Source organism: Orycteropus afer, unplaced genomic scaffold (genome assembly GCF_000298275.1).
Source record: "Orycteropus afer afer isolate SDZICR_OR568_19922 unplaced genomic scaffold, OryAfe1.0 scaffold00160, whole genome shotgun sequence".
Lineage (NCBI taxonomy): Eukaryota > Metazoa > Chordata > Mammalia > Tubulidentata > Orycteropodidae > Orycteropus > Orycteropus afer.
In genome coordinates this window covers 70,076-90,967 of record NW_006921747.1, presented here as the reverse complement: position 1 = coordinate 90,967, position 20,892 = coordinate 70,076, and the positions used below count along the sequence as shown (strand labels likewise).

The window sequence follows — 20,892 nt, the reverse complement described above, 5'->3', positions numbered from 1 at the left end:
GCACATAGCACGCTTCTACTATATTTACACTATTACATTATTGTCATCATTACTGATATCTCTCCAACGTTCCTAGCGATCCTCAGCCAGTTCCCTGAGGGCCGACTGGGCATCAGAGAACATGATGCGAAACTTACGAAAGGTTCACAAGCAATAACAATGCAGACTATTTCTCAATATGTTTTCTTGGTACTCTAACACTGTGGGAAGCCACAAGGACCACGTGTAATACCTTGCTTCACCAAGACACTTTAGAAAACATTTGTTCTTGATTTCTCACCTACTTGCTATGTGCCAAATACTGTACTAAGCACATTATAATATGTTATCTTTAAACCTCATAAACCCTGCAGGTTAGTTTCCTGTAGCTGCTGAAACCACTGCTTGGTTGCTTAAAGCAACAACAAGTTATTCAGTTATGGAGGGCAGAAGTTCAAAATCAGTATCAATGGGACGAAATGAAGGTGTCAGCAGGGCTCCCTCCTAAGACTCTAGGGAAAAATTTGTTCCTTGCTTTGTCCAGTTTCTGGTGGCTGCTGGCATTCCTTTGCTTGTGGTGGCATCACTTTAATCTCTGCCTCTGGTCACACTGCCTTCTCCTGTTGTCAAATCTCTCTCTGCCTCTTTCTTATAAAGTGATTGTATTTAAGGCCCACCCAGATAAACCAGGATAATCTCCTCATCTCAAAATCTTTAACTTCATCACATATGCAAAGACTCTTTTTTGCCATATAAGGTAACATTCATAGGTTCCAGGATGTGAATATCTTTTGAGAGGCCATTTTCAGCCTACTACATCCTGCAATGAGCATATTAATGTCTCTGCTTTCCATGCAGGAGATAGAATATAGTTAGAGGTAGTAAGAATTGTCAAAGGTTGAATTTTACTTGGATCCACAGTCAATGCCCATGGAAGCAGCAGTCAAGAAATCAAATGACATATTGCAATGGGGATATCCGCTGCAAAAGACCTCTTTAAAGTGTTCAAAGTCAAAGATGTCACCTTGAGGACTAAGACACACCTGACCCAAGCCATAGTATTTTCAATCACCTCACATGCATGGGAAAATATGGACAATAAATAATTCCTTATACAAAAAAAAAATTGATGGAATGATGGTGTTGGCAAAGAATATTGAATATATCATGGACTATCAGAAGAATGGAGCTCTGGTAGCATAGTGCCTAAGGCACTTGACTGCTAACCAGAAGGCTGGTGGTTCAAACCCACCGGCCACTCCTCGGAAGGAAGCTGGGGCAATCTACTTCCGTAGTGATACTGCCTCAGAAACCCAAGGAGGGGTTGTTATGACTCAGGTCCAACTCGACGGCACATAACAACAAACAACAACAACATCAGAAGAATGAACAAATCTGTCTTTGAAGAAGTACAGCCAGAATGCTTCTTAGAAGCAATGATGGTAAGACTTAAGTCTCACACATTTTGGACATGTAATCAGAAGTGATCAGTCCTGGAGAAGGACATCATGCTTGGTAAAGTAGGGGGTCACTGAACAAGAGGAAGACTCTCATTAAGATGGAATGACACAGCGGCTGCAACACTAGGCTCAAACATAGCAATGATTGTGAGGATGGTGCAGGACTAAGCAGTGCTTCATCCTGTTGTATGAGTTGGAACCGAGTTGACAGCACCAAACAACAAGTTCTGCCTGACTGAATTAATTACTTAAACTCTTCAAGCTTGAGTTTCCTCATTCATAAAATGTAGATGATGATAATCATTTCCATGTGCTGCCATGAGGATTAAGAATGTGGGAAGTACCTCTACATACAAACTGGCTCACTAAAACCAAAACACCCAAACCCACTGCCATTGAATCCATTCTCAGTCATAGTGACCCTGTAGGACAGAATAGAATTGCCCCATAGGTTTTCCAAGACTGTAAATCTTTACAGAAGCAGACTGACTCATCTTTCTCCTGCAAAGTGGCTGGTGGGTTTGAACTACTGTCCTTTTGGTTAGCAGTTAAATGCCTTTGCCACTGCACTACCAGAGGTCCTTGGCTCACTAAAGGAACCTGCTGTTATGAATACAGAGGAGGAAGTTAAACTCAGAAAGGCCACCTAACCAGCAAGTATCAGAGTCTGGAATTGAGCCTGGGTCTCTCAAGCACTAAAACCAGAGCTTGTTCTACTCTACAGATGATGGTGTTTTCACTTGTGTTTTCATTGCGTTCAGAATCAGTATGCCTGGGTTATTTCAATTTCTGATGCTCCTTAATCCTCACTTTGGGCCACTAGAGCTGCATTCCTCAGACCACCATTCCTGATCACTGAGACTGAACTTAAGCAATGGCCTCTAAGAAAGCGATACCATGTTTGTAATGATTCAGAAATAATGGTGACAGTGCTTATGCAGCGATATGACTGAGAATTTGGCTTGTACAGAGAGCACATCAGGTTGGCTAGTAACTTATCTGGAGTCCTTGGGTGGTACAAATGGCAAGTGCTCAACTTAGCCCAAGAGCTGTTGGTTTGAACACATCCAGAAGCACCTTGGAAGACAGATCTTCCAAAAGGTCACAGCCTTGAAAGCCTTATGGAGCAGTTCTGTTCTGCACACATGGGGTTACCACAAGCCCAAAGGACTTGACAGCAACTAACAACAGCAATCTATTTGGCTTTAAACTCCTGGGTTCTGGACAAAATGGAAATTACACATGAAATCAATCTCAAATCTACAAAGCCACTGGAAACTACATCTCAAACAGGATCTGAAGGTCTCTCAGGGGCAAAATGCCCAGGCACACTGCCTGGCATATGAATTTGCTCAGGCAGTTACCGCCTTTAGAATCAATGCAGTGGGTTAGTTCAATTCCTGAAGCTTCGAAAAAATATGTGAAGAAAATTTCAGTCACCCACAGGCAGCACTCATCAAATTCTCGTGTCCCCACCCACTGATTCAACCACTTCCTCATCACCAGTCTCCTTGGATTATATGATCTTAGCTGCAGGGAATGGGAAGCCCAGCTGCTTGCAGAGTTTGGAAAAACATTTTGAATACTTTAGATCTGCCAAATACTTGGTTAAAGAATGATATCCTTTAATTTCTTAAGCCATGTGTATTTTAAGTGAAACGTAATCCATATGTCTGTGACTCATTTAGATGCAACTCCATGAAGTATGGTTTACTAAGAGCATTAGAATACTTCTAAGCCTTTTTATGCTGCTCTTTGATCCAAGGAATTGAATTTTGGCAACAACAAATGGAAGCTCCCTACAGGAGAGGTGACAGGGAGCTGTCCTCTATCCCAGGTATGATGTTATTATGGTCTACTCCTGACCCAGAGAGAAGCTAGGGGATTGGGGGGCAGGAGAAGGGAGGCAGGTCAGGGGATGGGGTGAGTTCTGTGGCCTGAATGGTATTCAGGGTTTTGCTCCATTTCAGATACATATTTCTACCAGGTCTCCTTGGAAGAGAAGTTCAGGAATGAGAGGTGGCAACTAATCCATCCAATCCATTGGTGACAAACTCCTTTCCCACCCACCAATTCCTTCCTTCTCTGTTCCTCCAATATACAATCCAAATAGGGTTGAGGGAGAGAAAGGGGGAAATTAGAGAGCTGAATGGTTCCATTAGCAATGAATTACTATCAGCTTTTCAGATAGTAGCTTGATTTCCAGGACAACAAAAGCAATCCTCTTCTCTATAGTAGAGTCCCTGGGTGGTGCAAACAGTTAAGGTGCCCAGGTGTTAGCCAAAGGGTTGGAGGTTTGAGTCCACCCAGAGGCTCCTAAGAAGAAAGACCTGGGTATATACTGCTGAAAATTTAGTCACTGAAAACCCTTTGAAGCACAGTTCTACTCTATGTGAAGAGAGATTAAAGTCAGAAGTATCCATCTACTGCCACTGAGTCAATTCTGTCTCACAACAACAATATACGGCAGAGTAGAAGTGCCCCATATGGTATCCACAGCTGCAAATCTTTACAGGCGCAAACTGTTTCAACTTTCTCCTGCAGAGCGGCCAATGGCATGATAATCAGTAAACCTCTAAATGCCCAGCTTCTTCCTTGACATTTACTGTTCCCCAAGGAGATCCTGAAGTAAATATAATACAGACAAAAGAAAACAAATATCTGTTCTTCTTAGGCAGACTTGCAAAACAGGATCTCTTTTAGCCAACTAGGCTAGATCACAATGAATGTGGCTGAGACCAAAGGGCCCCTCTATCTTTCCCAAGTCAAAATCTAAATCTTATCATCATTTGGACTCAAAAAAGGACAAGATGCTAAAGAGATAAGAGTACCAGAGGTGCTTAAGAGGCCTAGCAGAAAAAAGTATAAGGCCAACAATCCTCTGGGCAAAGTACCCACTCCAAAAACCTACTGCCATTGAGTTGGATCCGACTCATAGCAACCCCTCCTTGGATTTCCGAGGTGGTATCACTATAGAGGTCAATTGCCCAACCTTCCTTCTGAGGAGTGGCTGGTGGGTTTGAACCGCCAGCCTTCTGGTTAGCAGTCAAATACCCTAGGCACTAGGCTACCAAGCTACTCAACTAACTGCTTTAGAAGGTGACCTTTTATTAGTCAGTGATCCTGTTCTCTTGTCAGTAGCCCAGTGAGCATCCTGGAAACTGGTTCATCAGTTCAGGATGCCTTCCTCTTGGGAAAGAGGGAAGAGGGAAAGGAGAGAGAGCCAGGTGGCTCAAGACGGTCAACTACCCAGATGTCTACAGTTAAGGACAATTCCATTTTATTCCAGCAAATAGATTGTTATTGTATAAGGATTCATAGGCAAAAGAGATAGCCTTCAGAGCATGGGGCAAATTACATAGACAAAAAATATTGTGGATTTATGCCTCAAAATTATGACTTGTGGAAATAGCAGCCTATAATTTCTTCCCTATAATCTCCCTTCTCGTGTTTTATATTGTCTGAACTAGTATGTCCTGAGCAAGCAGTTCACCCCAACTCAAAGTCCATGGTGTTGGTGGTCATTTGCTTTTATCTCCAGGGATGTCTCCATGACTGGACAGTGAACTCTCAGAGACAATGACTTCTTTTCAATTTTTCTACCTACACAGTGTCTTTTAAATAGCACAGGAAGAGCTCTTAGAATCCAGCTGGAACAAAAAATTTCCATTCAACAGACAAGAAAGTTGAGGTCCAGGAGAGCTGACTGGCTGGTTAACTAATTCCATATGGTCTCTTTCCAAGCTCAGTGTTCTTGCCACTATATCACACTGACTCAATCAAAAGTACAGGTTCCCTGTTACCACTGCCTAATACAGGGAGAGAGCAATAAAGTCTATCAGGTGCTCTGTTACTGATGACAGCTATGTACCAAAGTCTGCAAATTATATGTACATATGAATATAATTAAGAATATATGTTCATATATTATATATATATATATATATCATAAACATTTATATAAAATATAACAATATTGTTAGGTACTATTGAGTCATTTTCAACACACAGCAACCCCATGTTATAGAATGATCCTGCCTCATAGGGTTTGCTTGACTACAATCTTTATGGCAGCAGATCATCAGGTCTTTTTCCCTCAGAACCACTGGGTGAGTTCAAATCTCCAGTCTTTTGGTTTGCAAACAAGCAGCATCACCAGGACTCCTTTTGTGTATATGTATGTGTGTATGTGCATACACATACATACATATGTGTTTATATATATATATATATACACACACACACACACACATACACACATATAAATATATCAATGTAGTATATACTTTATTAGGACATACAGTTGAGTAAAAACAGCAAGTTGTGGAACAATAATCAAAATACCATTGTCATTGAGTTGATTCCAACTCATTGCAATCCCACAGGACAGAGTAGAATTGTCTCATAGGGTTTCCAAGGCTGTAGTCCTTATGGGAGCAGACTGACAAGTCTTTTCTCCTGTGAAGCCGCTGGTGCATCTGAATCATCAACCTTTTAGTTCACAGCCAAATACTTAACTACTGTGCCACCAGAGCTCTTTTGTGGAATATGCACACTGTAATCTCATTTCTGCTTCTGCCCCCAATAAAATTAGCAGCTTCTATGTCACCTTCTGGTGACTGTGTCTATGCCTATACATCTATATATGTGTTCTCACACGTACAGAAAAAGTCCAGGGTATGACCACCCAGCTGTGAACAGTAGATTCTCCTTTGTGTTGACTTTCATTTGTTTTGACTTTATTACATGTTTTGTAATGAGCATGCATTGCTTTTGCAATTAAAACATGATTAGTGAGAAATGAGAGCTGCCATCTACTAAGAATGGGATACAAACTAGGCATTGTACTAGGCGCTTTACATCCTCCCAGTGACCATCTTTATAACCCAGACAAGGAAACTGAAGCTTGAAGAAGACACACAGCTAAAGTAGCAGAGCCAGAATCTGAACCCAGGACCATCTGACACAAAAGCCATTGCTCAGATTACCTCACTGATGTCACTCAACAGTGGCATTTATGTTTCATGAGAATGCCAATCATTCATTGCAAGTTGCCTCACAGAAAAAAAAAAAAAAAGACTGCTGGCTGGGCAGCCGTACTATGGAACCAAGACTCTTGGGTGTGTGCCCTGCCAGAGGAGCTGAAGCTCAGTTTGCTGCGTGCCTCTCTCCTGGCCCATCCTCTGTGCTTCTCAGTCCTCACCATTCTTGGCAATCTCTCCATGTGTGAATTCCATTAAAGGCCTGCTCACTGCTATTCTGGGCTGTGCATTAGCACATGGAGTTTGATTTGATGGGGAGAAGGCCAGACACCTCAGGATGATGAAAGAGAAATTAGAGATATCCTCTCCCTCCCCTCACAGCTTCCCAGAAGCCCTCGCCTACAGCTTCTGGGAGGCCTGAGAATCAGAAGAGAAGCAGGACCTTCATAATTAGGAAGGTTTTATTAAGGCCTTTATACTCGGATTTTCCCTCTCCTTACAATTGTCACCTCTCAAGTGCCCACATGGCTCACTCCCTCACCTCCTTCAGGTCTCAACTCAAACATAAATGCACAACCAAGGCCTTCCCTGACCACCTTTCAGATACATCATCTCTCTCCCCACCCTCTGTTACTCCTTTGTTTTCTTTGCAGCCTTTGTCACCTGATATACCACAGCCCCTTGTTTATTTACCATCTTCACATCCCCATTCTAAAGTAGAAGCTCCTTAGAGGCAGAGTTGTTTTATTTGCAGCTCTATCCCCAGTTCCTATACTGGTGGCTGGATGCTACAGATGCATAGTACTATAGATGATAAACTGAATGAATTAATTCAGGAGAAAAGAACCAGAGCCTGAGAAATCACTTAGCACTGGGCCTGGTTTCCCCCGCCAAGTATCATGGGATTACAAAAACTTGAACACAGCAATCTGAACACTCAGAAAAGTGTTTCCCCTCCCCCCACTGTTTGGAATCTGGACTGGCACGTACCATGAATGAGAAGGCTTTGGGAAATAAACACACTAGGAAGTCGTGTGCAGTTGGAGTTCCGCTTGCTAACACATGTTCAAAAACCAAAAAAGCCCAATTTGGATGAAAATAGGAGGAAGCTGGCCCCCAGGGATACCTGATGAGGTCATATTGCTTGGCTCTGCTGCTTCCATTTTTATCAAGTCTCCCGCCTTCTGACAACTCAGGGAGGCCAAGAATCACTTCCAGCCCCGTGCTGCTCACGGGCACACAGCAGCAGACAATAGAATCACATCCACAGGCTCTCCTCTGGACCCTCCACAAGGGCACATAAAAATCACAACAGTGGTAGACCACTCACTGTGAGCTCTCTAAGCCCTTTGTGCATATGACCTCACTCAAGCCTCACAACCACTCCAAGAGGCTGGCATTACTCTCACTTTATAGACAAGGATGATGGAATTCCAAAAGATTTTGCAATCTGCTCAAGGTCACACAGCTAGTAAATGGGACTCCTGTGACTCCTGATCAAGGCCAGGAATACAAATGATTCTAGTCCCCCCTCTCTTAACAGGCTTGTTGTGTGACCTTAAACTACCTGCTGTCAAGTCAATTCTGACCTCGTGTGTCAGAGTAGAACTATGTTCCATAGGGTTTTCACTGGCTGATTTTTAAAGTAGGTCAACAGGCCTTTCTTGCAAAGCACCTGAGTGGACTCAACTCTCCAAACTTTTGGTTAGCAGCTAAACATGTCAACTGTTTGCACCCCACAGGATCTCTGTGTAACCTTAGACAAATCCCTACCCCTCTCTGAGTCAAAGTTCCTCTATATGAGAGATGCAGCCAATGCTTTCTAAGGTGGTTTCCTGCTCTAACTTCTTATGATCTTTTGCAAAGATTTTAAGCAGGACAGAAGGATGGGAACTCAAGTCCTGAGAGCCCTGCTAGGCCAGCCTAATACCTACAGGATTTGCCCACAATATCAACACCATCACCAAGGAAGCTTAAGGGTCATTTGTCCCACAGTAGGCAGCAGGACAGACAAGACTCATGTGGCCATAGGCAACACACAGGCTAGAGCTAGAGGGCTGGGGCCAGAAGAAACTGAAAGTAGTCCTAGGAGACTGTGAAGAACAGATTGCGTAAGGACCAAATGAAGGCAGCCCCAGGAGAAATCCTGAGGGAGAAAAGCCTATGCCATGTGGGGATACAGCTGGTAGGTGTGTTCCAGGAAAGTGGCAGAAAAGGAACATAGTCCTAGACTTGCTTTACTCTGAGGAGCAGAGTAGAGATGACTGTGATTCCTATCTTGCTGGCAGCCACATATCTGAGGCAGAGGAAAGACACAGATGAAGTCCATTATTACATATGCTTCTTGATTTGCCCTCTTACCACACTTCAGACACCACTCATCCTCCTTTCCAAGTGTCTGAAAAGCCCAAATTTGGAGTAATTTATATCTTCCCTTCCCACTCCAGCCAAGCAGCCATTCCTGTCCTTCTGGATATGGAAAGGTCCTTATCCATCCTTTTCTTGGCAGTGATGCTTTCGATTACTCATCTGCTTCCAAGGGATCTGGAGGCTGCCAAGAGGAGATGGGTGGCTCTCCAAGCCATGCAGCCTTAACTGCAATGTCTGTGCAGCCAAGTGAAATGTGAGACCACTGATGGGGAAATACCAAAGGACTTCAGAGTCCCCCAGGCCAAGGAAGGAGAGCTCTTCAGTGGCCCAACAGATTGAGAATGGCTGCAGAACAGGCATTATGTCTAGACACCTGCTCAATAACATGAATCAAGGTACAATGGTGTCTGATGGCAAATCAATGTGGGAATATGTCTAAGCCAGGCTTCCACCCAAGATAAACGAGGTTAGGAAGATGGAGGAACCAGGCCTGGGACCTCAGGAGACTGCTGACGATGCCCTTCCTGATAGATTCTCCAACTTAGCTGACCTAGGACAGATGGAGCAGCCAGGGTCTAAGGCTCTAAATCCCTACACATTCCGCCTGGCTTCTCTGCTCTGGGCTGTTTGCTCCTAATCTCCTTCACTTCCTGCCATGTGTGCTGGGTTGGGGTAGTAAAACAGTTGCCTAAGTCCCCTGGTCCATCCCCTCCCTTAATTTCACACATACACAGCCCTGTGTGCCTGCATGGAGCTCTAAGAGGCTCTGGAAATATAAACTTGTGAATGTCAAGAAGTGATTTCACAGCAAGCCAAGAGACTGTGTTTTTGAAAGATGCCCCTCCAAAAAAACCCCCAAAGATTGAGAGCTTGGGATCACTCTGCTTAACAGCTTCCTTCCAAAACAGTGACACCTGCGTCCAGCATTTGACATGAGGCTAATTGTTTCATTTTACAAGAAGGAGGAGTCCACTTACTCATTCTTCTCCAGGTCCAGGATCAGTTCTCTCCCCTCCACCATTACCCTGAGCTCGGCTTTGAGTGGATGCTAGAAGTAACAATAAAAGAATGTCAGTTTCTATAAAGCAGGGTGAAGGCTCACAGGGGTCAGCACAGGTCGTAGCACAGTGCTCTGACACTGGTCCACAGGAAACGGATGAGAAAGGGTCAGTTGCATTTCCAACCCAAACATGAAATGACCTCAATTCAGACAGCCAAGTCCCCTCCCCCATCTGCCCTCTTCCTGAAAGACAAAGGAAAGATGAAATGCAGTATGAGTGTCCATATACAGGTCTGGTAAAGGGTAACACTGGAACACATGTTCTTAAACAGTACATGTTCTGTGTAGTCAAAGAGATCTGAACTCAAGTACTGGCTTTGACACTTGTTGCTGTATGTACCTGGGCAAGTTACTGACCCTCCCCTACATGAGTTTCCTCATTTATAAAATAGAGATAATGATAACAGTCACCTTTATGGGATCATGTGAGAATTGAGTGGATAATGCACGTAAAGAATTTATCTCCATGCCTGGTACACAGAAAGCCTTCAATACATGTTAGCTATCATCTTATAAAATCCAGGGGCATGCCTCTTCATAGTGGTTTCATTTTATTTTATCCTTCAATTTAAATACCCTCAATCATCTCAGATCAAGCTATTAAGCGCATCTCAAATTAAGGGTTCATATGTCTAAAAGAAGATACATTTTAGATATAGGAAAAGATTTGCTGATGGCCAAAGTTGCTACACACTCCAAATAGATCATTTAAGATATCACAAAAATGGCTAATAAGCATGAAAAGCATGTTTAACATCCTGGCAACCAACCCTGTCTCCCTCACAATTTTTTTTAAAGATACCAGTGAAAAATAAAAATAAAAATGACAAAGCTTTTATAAAAACCCATCAACCACAATGCAGTAGAGCATCATATAAAATGGACACTCCCACATTCTACTAGGAAGAGTTTAAATGAATACAAACTCTTGGGAAAATAATTTAGTAGTAGGACCAAGGGTTTTAAAATATTCATACCTTTGACCCAGTAACATAAGACTGAAGGAAACAAGCAGAAGCTCAGGCAAAGGTTTGTACACAAGGGTGCTCATTATTTATAGTAATGAAAACTTGGAAACAATCTAAATGTTCAAAAATAGGAGAATGTTTAAATAAATAATGATCCATCCATATGACAGAACTTTAGGTTCTCATTAAAAATGGTGACTTTAAATAAGGTTTAAATTGCTGAGAAAATGTGCATAGTAAATATTAAGCACAAAGTCTCACAATACAATATTGTATATTTTATATAAATATACTTTTGTAAAGGGAAAAAAGTAGAAAAAATAAACTGAAATGTTACCATAGTCATCTCTAAGCAGTGAGATTGTGAGTTAAATTTATTTTCTTTTGTGTATCTTTGCATATTTTGATATTGCTTATATATTTTAAGAAATGGACTTTTAAAGTCTATTTTTACCTGTTTGTTGTAAAAAAATGCCAAACATATTTAAAAATCAAATATCATGACAAACTTCGATGCTTTAACAATGTCAACTTAGGGCTGTTGACCTTTTTTAAAAGAAAAAATTAAGACTATCACCACTCCTACAAACATACTAAAAACAGGTTAGGTTCTTTGGGGTGTTTTCACTATGAGCTTTCTGACTTGAGATCAAGGAACTGATAAACTCTTTAATTCCCTTTCATCCACAAAAGCTAGCTATTATGAAGTTCCTGCCCTATTTAAGGTTGACCTCAAAGCTTAGTTTTGGCACATCTGAGAAAGTGGGTCATCTACTTGGCTACCTCTGGTTGCACCTGCCTCTTCCAAACACATCCCCTTTCTTACTTGCTGCAACCCTTACTTCCTACCAGGGTTCTAGGCATAACTGAGAATTTCAAGTCACAAGGGCTCTGTTAAGGAGCTCTGGTGGTTCAGTGCCTAAGGCATTTGACTGTTAACCAGAAGGCTGGTGGTTTAAACTCACCAGCCACTCCACAGAAGGAAGACGGGACACTCTACTTCCATAAAGATTTACCACCTCGGAAACCCAATGGGGGTCACTATGAGTCAAAATCCACTCGATAGCAGTGGGTTTGGTTTTTTTGGTTTAAGGGCTGTGTTAAGATCTGAATGTTCCAACCAAGATTTCTTGAACAACAATAGCCCTGTCCATTGCCTAATCCTGTTACTTCATCTTAAGAAGAGACACTTCAAACTGAGGGAGAAGGAAGAAGCAAGGGGAAATGCTTGCCCAATAACTTTCACTAAGGGATCACCTTGCTATTCCCAATGCCTTGATTCATCTCTGCCAGTACCTACTCTGGCTGCTGGTTGTCTGCCATGCCACTCTGGCAGCTCAGGAGCAAGCACTTTCCATCAGGGACACAGACCCAAGTGGGCATCTGAGAAAGAGTACACAGCAATAGAGCTGTGGCAATTCCCTTTGCAAAGAAGTAGGCAGCCATGTGACAGCCCACACTAAAAAAAGAATGTTGACATAAATTAAAGCACTGTCACCTCTCCCCAAAACAGACACAACTGCAACATGAGTACTAACATTTAATTTTAAGTGGGTAATCAAAAATGTATCTCTTTGATCTGGACAGTGATCAGACACTGATATTTAAAATATGATGTCCTTTCTTTCCAGAGGACATTTCAAAGAGAACAATGAAATAGCATTTTAAATATCTATGAAGCTTCCCTGTACAGCTCTCCTGATGAGCTTTTCTCTTACAACACCACTCCATGCTAGGAAGGGGCAGTATCACCTCTCCTAGGAAATGTAGGAAGCTAATGAACTGTTTAGGCTTCCCCATAGGAAAGGCTGGAGCCAGAGACTTATTTAAGGTATGGCATGTGCCCTAGGCACCACCTGAGGAGGGTGCCAATGAGCAGTTTCTATTGGCCATCGTAGCTTCCATATCTGTTATAAGAGATCATTCAGCAATGTAAAACTAATTGCCACATTTTTATTTTCCATAGATATGCCTACCTCTGGCTGGAGCACTGGGTGGTTGGAGTACAGGGTGGGAGCTCATCTGCTAACGCAAAGGTTGGTGGTTCAAGTCCACCCAGAGGCTCCTCAGAAGAAAAGACAGGTGATGTACTTGCAAAAAAATTAGCTACTGAAAATTCTATAAAGCACAGTTTTATTCTTGACACATATGGGGTTGCCATGAATCAGAATCAATTCTATGATAAGTAGTTGTTTGGTTGGGTAGGGAAGAGTTAAAAGTCCTTTCTCTTTAGGGCTAGATTAAATAGATCTTCATCTCCATGTTGTTGTTGTTGTTGTTATGTGCCCTCCTGTCAGACCCAACTCATAGCGACCCTCATTGGGTTTCCGAGGCAATATCACTACGGAAGTAGATTGTCCAACCTTCATTCCAAGGAGTGGCTGGTGAGTTTGAACCACCAGCCTTCTGGTTAGCAGTCAAGTGCCTTAGGCTGGAAATTGGGCCAATACATCTGCATCCCCCTTGAGATCTAGAACAATATTCAGTATACAGTGAGTGTTCAATTAATATTTGGTGCATGAATGAATGAATTACATAAGTGGGAATAAAAGCCCCAAGTGAGACCCATATTCTACTCATACATTCTCCCTCTGACATTCATTCATTTGTTCATTCAACAAATATTTATGGTGCTAGGTACTGTGCTGACTATTCCACAGAATACAATAATGCATATTCTGGGCAGACAATGGATGGGAACAAAGACAGGATCTGGCTTCACTTTGTTTCTCAGGCCCTTCCTGAGGATGCCCAGCAATATCTGGAAGGAACAAAGAAGTCTCTATAAAAAGTATCCATTCCATTTCTTGGGCAATAATGGATAGGTTGAAATATCCAAAATCACTAATTTTTTTTTAAAAAATAATAATCTGCTCTTGGAAGGCCATCCATTAATTTGTCTAGATCTTTCCTGAAGCTATTTTGAGCCTCTCCTACTTTTTGGTGAAATGAGCTCCAAGCATTTATTGTCATTTGGACAAAATGTTACTTTTATTTGTCCTGAAATTTTCACCCTGTTCCCTTAGTAAATCCAAGTTGGAGCATTTTGGGACAGATCTGTATGACTCTAGCTATACTTCAAGACTTTCAGGCTTCTCTCTATTTACTTTTCCTGACTCAAGAGCCACAGTATCTGATATCTGTCCTGACATAGCTCTCTCCTCTCTCCTACAGCAATCTTGCTCCGATGAGCTGTCCAATAAATCACAGACCTTTTGAACCTGAAGCCACCCTCCGCTCCGGCTCTCTTACCCTTTATTCCCTGTAAACCCTGTTTTATAAATGAGGAAATTGAAGTTCAAAAAGAGGAAGGTAAGGAAAAAAAAAAATAGAGGAAGGACACAGAGCTGGTTACTAGTATACAACTATCACATCTTATAGTTCCTCTCCAGCATTTTCATGCATCATTTGAGATGTAGAAACCAGAACCACAAAGAATATCCTAGATGCACAGGTCTGCTCTGCAAGAATAGGATGCTTTCTTCCTTGTTCCCAAAGCCCTTATTAAAGTCTATGCTTTTTGCTGGTATCATGGCCCAAGTAGCCTACTGAATTTTAAAATATATTTCCCAGTATTGGATCCCTATCCTACCTCTTATAAAAAAAAAAAAAAAAAGGATTATCATTGTTATAAGTGCATTACATCATCAATAAAATGAAGCCTTCATTATTCAGGGCAAAATAACAAGTACAATATTTCATCAGTTCCAATTGATAGTAGGTGATTTTGTGACACCATCGCATTTGCATTTAGCTTTTGTAAGCATTAATGGGAATTTTCATTTCCTCAGCTCACAGTATTTGGAAATGCCCTAGAAGTTTGTCACATAAGGAAGTAAAATCCCATGTGGGACTTTCAAAATTGACAGAAAAGATGGAGGAGATGAAAAACAGAATTTCTGGGTTGAGGAGGCATCCAGGAAAGATGAGTTGGTGGCCCCAAGTCTCATAGAATCAAGGCGTCAACTCCTGCCTCCCAAACAGCTGAAAATGAGAGCCTTTGAGTCTTACCTTTTCCCTTATGAGGCTTTCTGTAGTCTTCCACTGAGGTATTATCAGTTCATGCTGTAGCTGCGGGCTGCCTTCCTCACTTCCTCCTGCCAATACAAGAGGCACAGCATTGGAATCCCAGACTGCCACATCCTAACTAAGCTACACATACACTTTCTGTGACAACCACTGCCAAGTGGGAAGGACCCCATATTGGGTCCTTAGAAGACCTGCTAGAATCCAGGATAGACCCTGAATGGCTTGTGGGACCTACTACAGGCCAGGCACTCTTCTAGGTGTTGGAGATACAGTGGTGAACAGGGAATACAAGATCATTGCTCTCAGGAAGTTTATTTTCTAGAGGGGATAATCAACCCATATTCTCAGGTGGTAGTAAGTGCCCTGAAGACAATTAGAGCCATGGAATAAAAAGACACTGAAGGGTGAGGGGTGACTATTTCAGAAAGGATGGTCAGCAAAGATGGCATTTAACTGAAATCCAAGGGACCAGAAGGCGGCAACCATTACAAAGATCTGGGGAAAGAGTACTCCAGGTAGAGGGGCCCACAAGTGCAATGGACTTGACCTGTTGCAGGAACAGATACAATGTCAAGGTAGATGTTGTTAGCTGCCATAGAGTTGGCCCCAACTCATAGCAACCACATGCACAATAGGACAAACACTGCCTGGTCCTGCACCATCCCTGCGATCTGTTGCAGGCTGGATCACTGTGATCCATAGGGTTTTCACTGGCTGATTTTCAGAAGTAGATCTCCAGGCCTTTCTTCCTAGTCAGTCTTAGTCTGGAAGTTCCACTGAAACTGGTTCAGCATCATAGCATAATGCAAGCCTCCACTGATATAGGTGATATCTACATGAGGTGCATTGGCCAGGAATCTGGCTGGGAATCAAACTGGGAATTGAATTGAGTCAACCACATGGAAGGCGAGAGTTCTACCACTGAACAGCTAGAGTCTAATAAGTGAGGGGGAAAGTTAGTAGGAAATGTGGTCAGTAATGTAGCCATGGGCCTGATAAAACACAGGGCCTTGTATGCCATTGAAGGAATCTGGATTTTATCATAAATAGACTTGGAAGTGACTGAAGGTTTTAAACACAGAGCAAATTATGTGCTCTGTATAAGGTTTTAAAAGGATCACCCTACCTGGGTGGAGAATGTTGTTGTTGTTGTTACGTGCCGTTGAGTCGCACCCGACTCATAGCGACCCCTCCATGGGTTTCCTAGGCAGTATCACTACAGAAGTAGATTGCCCCATCTTCCTTCCAAGGAGTCAGCCTTCTGGTTAGCAGTCAAGTGCCTTAGGCACTATGCTACCAGAGCTCCAGGGTGGAGAATGACTAACGGTAAAAGCAGAAAGCAGGCTGGAAACTTGCAGACCAGGTGAGAGATGAAAGTGGCACAGACTAGAACAGTAGACAGCAGTGTAAAGGGATAAAGTGATAGAATGTAGGGTATATTTTGGAGGTCAAGCCCATGAGTCATGATCCCACTGAGCTTCTGTTTCATCTGTCAACTGGAGACAATGACATCCCACTGCCCATTCACAGTCTGGTTGGAAGGAGTCAATGTGAAATTGCTTCCTACACCACAAAGTGTCCTTACATTAACTCCAGCTTCATAATGGTGAATTTGCATTAGTATATCATCCCCCAGTTTCCAAATCACTTCAATGGCCCATGTCTGTTTCATCCTCACAACAACCCTGGGAGGTAACTAGTAGGACTCTTATTTTGCAAGAAGGGGAAGTTAAACTCCAAGAGAGACTTGTTTGAAGCAGTACAGACCTCAAACATTGGTTGAAGACCATCTTAAAACTCATTGCCATCAACGTGATTCCAATTCATGATGACCCCATGTGTTGCAGAGCAAAAGTGTTCTCCATAGGGTTCTCTTGGCTATAGTCTTTACAGAAGTAGATCTCCAGGCCTTTTTCTATGACACTGTTGGGTGGGTTTGAACCGCCAACCTTTAAATTAGTAAGCCAAAACCCAACCCACTACCATTGAGCCAATTTCAACTCATAGCGACCCTATGAGACAGAGTAGAACTGTCCCAGAGGGTTTCCAATGCTGTAAATCTTTACAGAAGCAGATTGCCTCATCTTTCTCCCATGGAGCAGCTGGGGATTCAAAGTGCTGACCTTTTGGTTAGCAGCCAATTGCCTTAATCATTGCACCACCAGAGCTTAGGTTAGTGGATGACCACAAACCATTTGTGTCATCCGGGAACCACCCTAATGAAATGGTACTTTCTCAAGACCTAAGCAAATTAGTCTCCAAAAGAATATGTCAAATCCTTCTGAAGTTCAGATCAAAAACTATTTTTGTTCCATCAAACTCCAGGGATGAACCTGGGATAGGTGGCGGGACATGACATTACAAAAAAAAAAAAAAAAATACACTAAATACATAGGACTCCTGGGGATGGAGATGGTGACACAGGATGTACTCTTTCTCAACCATTCACATCAATCATATAGAACATAATGATATAAAAAGATGGTAGTAGTTTTTCTGTTAGAGTGACAAGATTATAACTTTCTTTTGCAACTCCTGATTGGGGCTGTCCTCAATCAGTGTAGAATGGATTAGCATTTATTTCATCAGACTGGTAAAAGTCAGAATCAGTACATCGATTTAGTCACCAAATATTTTCTGAGCACTTGTTGTTATATGCCATAGAGTTGGACCCGACTCAGAATGGCCCCTCCTTGGGTTTCCAAGGTGGTAACACTACAGAAGTAGATTGCCCAGTCTTCCTTCCGAGGAGTGGCTGGTGGGTTTGAACCGCCAGCCTTCTGGTTAGCAGTCAAGTGCTTTAGGCACCATGCTACCAGTGCTCCTTAGCCTTGTATAGCTAGATGTTAACTGTAGATTTCTGTCTGCTGAAGGTGCAAATAACATCAGTATAGTGGAAAGATAATGGAGTCTCGGCTCGAAATTACGTGTCACAAATAGTTCAGCATTTGACTACTAGCTGAAAGGTTGGCAGTTTGAACCCACCCACTGGCAGTTCAAACTCACCCAGAGGGCTTCAGAAGACAGGCCTGGCAATCTTCTGTAGGTCACAACCTTGAAAACCCTATGGAGCAGTTCTATTCTGCACACATGGGGTTGCCCATGCGTTAGTTGACTAGCTAGCAACTATCAACAGTAAGATAACCCAGGAGTTAGGTGTTTTTTGCCCCACTGGACATTGATCACTTTTGTATATGTCTTTGCCATCTGATTTCAGTTCACTCGCCACTGCCTCTATAATCCCTGTTCTGTAAATGCTCCCTTGAACCAGCTTTAACATCCTGCTCCTTGCCTCATTAATAAATCAAATGTCTTTGCCACGTGTTTATTCTATAATTGAATGATAGTCATGTTTTTAACATTTTGAAAATTACACTTCCCAGATTTCTTGATGGAATTTCTAGAACCATTAAAATCATGTTTTTGGAGAATTTAATGATGTGGGAAATGCCCGTAATATGAACTGAAAGATGCAAGACACAAAACAGTACATATGGCATGGTTCCAATTTTATCCATATATATTTATAGGAACACAGACAAAGACTAGATAAGGGAAAAAAAAAAAAACTTTAGCAGCAACTGTAGATTTGGGAATTACTATTTTATTTCTTTTACACTTTTCATTACTTTCCAGATTTTCTACAGCGACTCCACTTCACTGAGCGGTCTCTAAGGGTTTAGAATTCAAAGAAGGCGGCTGGGATCAGGTATTCTCCTTCACCCTTTTCCCCTGGACTAAGTCCAACGAGTCGCTATTAGTTAGAATCAACTCCACAGCACACAACAACAAGCACTAACTCAGGCCTTGTGCTAGGCTCTGGGGAATCATAGACAAATAAAACACGGCTCCCTATCCCTCAAGGACCCCTGGGTCCCCGGGGGGGGGGGAAGAGAGCTTCCACGAACTCTCTGTGAGCGCTCTGTGCCTCAGTTTCTCTTTCGGTACAAGAGCTCAAAGGACCGTGGGATCTGTGAGATGGAGCTCCGGGGCACTGCCTTGTCTCGCCCCTGGCAGTTCAGCAAAATCCCGGCAAGCAGGACAGAGCGCCGGGGTCTAGGGCTGCTAGCGGGTCGTGACCACCCGGTCCCGTGCGCTCCGCCCTGCCGGAGCTGGGCCTGCGCTCACTTTAATTTGCTAACGTTGACAGTTGGTCCCACAAGGCAGCGGTCTGGAGTCAGCCTAGCTCGTCTAAGGCAGCGGGGCCAGGGCTGAGTCTTCTTGGGTCGTAATTACAAGAGTTCGGGCATCGCCCCCCGGGACAGTTCCTTCTCTGAAATCGGCCCGGAGGCCCCGAGGGATGGGACCTAGGAGGAGAGAGTCCGGGAAGCTAGTTATGAGAAACACAGGCATCCAAGTTGGATGCAGGGAGTCCAACCCCTTGGCTTCACAGAGGGAATACTGAGGCCCCAAGAACGCAGCCCTCTGATGGAGAGCAAACAAAGTCTCAATTTCCAGTGCCTGCGAGAAGACCAACACGTGGGCAAGTTCTTCTTCCTGGGCCTTAGTCTCCCTGCCGGTAAAATGAGTATGTCAAAAGGGTTCCGCCAGTTACTTAGTGATCCTGAGTCAACAACAGTCAGGGATAACCAGCGAGCTGCCCCAGTAACGGCTCCGCCGCCTCCCAGGAGTAGGTAGGTTCAGTCTGGGGCATTTCCCACGTCAACAGCGTGCGCCTGGCTTGGAGTACGGACCCCCGGACTCCAGCACCCGGCGCCCAGGCAGGTCGCTTGGGATGCTAGAGGTGATGCAGTGGGCAGACCGGTGAGAAGGAACGAGAAAAACAGAGAAGAAAGAGAACAGACAAAGAGTCAGAGAGATTGGGAATGAGATTGAAGAATGACAGCGAGAGATTGAGAGAGAGAGAGGCGGAGTAGAGCTCAGGGACCGTGAGAAAACGGAGGAGACTGGAAGAGCAGCGGAAAATAAGCCAGAGCAGAAAACAGAGGAAAGAGAAAGGAGGAGGCAAACCAGGGAGGGGGTCAGTTGGCTCCTACCTGGAGTTTACCAGACCACCACCACCTCCTCCGCGGATGCACAACGTGGAAACAAAGCCCTGGCTGGGGTCCGCGGGGACGCAGGGGCCGGATCATCAGCACTCGGTGCGCGCAGGGCGGCTCCCAGGTCCTCAGGCCACCCAGCCCACCCGCCTCCATCTCCCCAGTGCCCACCACTTACTTCTCGTCCATCCTGGCGCCCGCGCTGTCCGCGGATGGAGCAGCTGCAGGGCGAGCACCAGCAGGCAAAGCCGGGCAGCGCCTGCGCCCCCGGGCATGGTGGCTGTAGCTCCTCAAGCGCTCCGCGCTCACACTCCCGCGGCCATGCCCGCCCCCCCGGCCTGGCGGCGGCGGCGGCGTCTGGAACCCACCGCTCGCCCTGCGCCTCTCCGCCAGGCTCCCAACCCTCGGCCGCCACGCTCCGCCTCCAGGGCTCCACCAGGGGGTGGAGGAGGGGACTCGCCCGCCGGGAGGGGGCTGGAGGACCAGGGCCGGAGCCTGCGGGACCCCTAGGGAGCAGGGAGGGTTCAGGTATTGGGGAGCGCGGGGGAGGAAAAATCCGAGCCTGAAGAGCGAAAGGCATTCAATGCGGCGCGGCCGAGGGAGGTGTGTGTGTGGGGGGGGGGCGAGGGAAGGTGCTTAGGCTTCTAGGGGTTAAACTGGACCCTTCTCTGCACAGGGGGCAGTTTACTCTGTCCACAGGCTGCCAGACGCCCTTAGGAAACAGAGGACTCATCCAACGCCGTTCCCCAGAGGCCGGCACTCTTGGCGGCAGGGGCCGAAAGAGTTAAAAAAAAAAAAAAAACAGGCACAATGAAGTAAGTGCTATATGGAGCTGATTTCTTAGCAGGACACAAGTCAAGGAGCCATTCCTTCTGCTGGGAGAAGGGGGTGGTGAAGAAGAGGAATCCCAGAGGAGAAGACATTTGAGCTCCGGAGGAGAAATGGAGCACCAGGCCCAGGAAACAGCCTAGACAAATGCTGGGGTGTGAAACCTCATGCACTGTTAAGGGGAAAACTAGAAGTTGGGATGGTTGCAGTTGAAGA

The 20,892-nt window shown here is 44.2% G+C and overlaps 1 protein-coding gene across 1 annotated transcript in view; it reads right to left on the bottom strand.

The window, feature by feature from the left end:
* ADAM19 (ADAM metallopeptidase domain 19) overlaps positions 1-20,123 on the bottom strand; it is a 127,189-nt gene extending 107,066 nt beyond the window's left edge. Inside the window, exons 1-3 of the mRNA XM_007946396.1 lie at positions 20,027-20,123; positions 14,831-14,913; positions 9,769-9,839 (exon numbers count right to left, since the gene is read on the bottom strand). Coding sequence (XP_007944587.1) covers positions 9,769-9,839; positions 14,831-14,913; positions 20,027-20,123 — 251 coding nt within the window. The remainder of the gene's footprint in view (positions 1-9,768; positions 9,840-14,830; positions 14,914-20,026) is intronic.
* Positions 20,124-20,892: the final 769 nt, after the last annotated feature.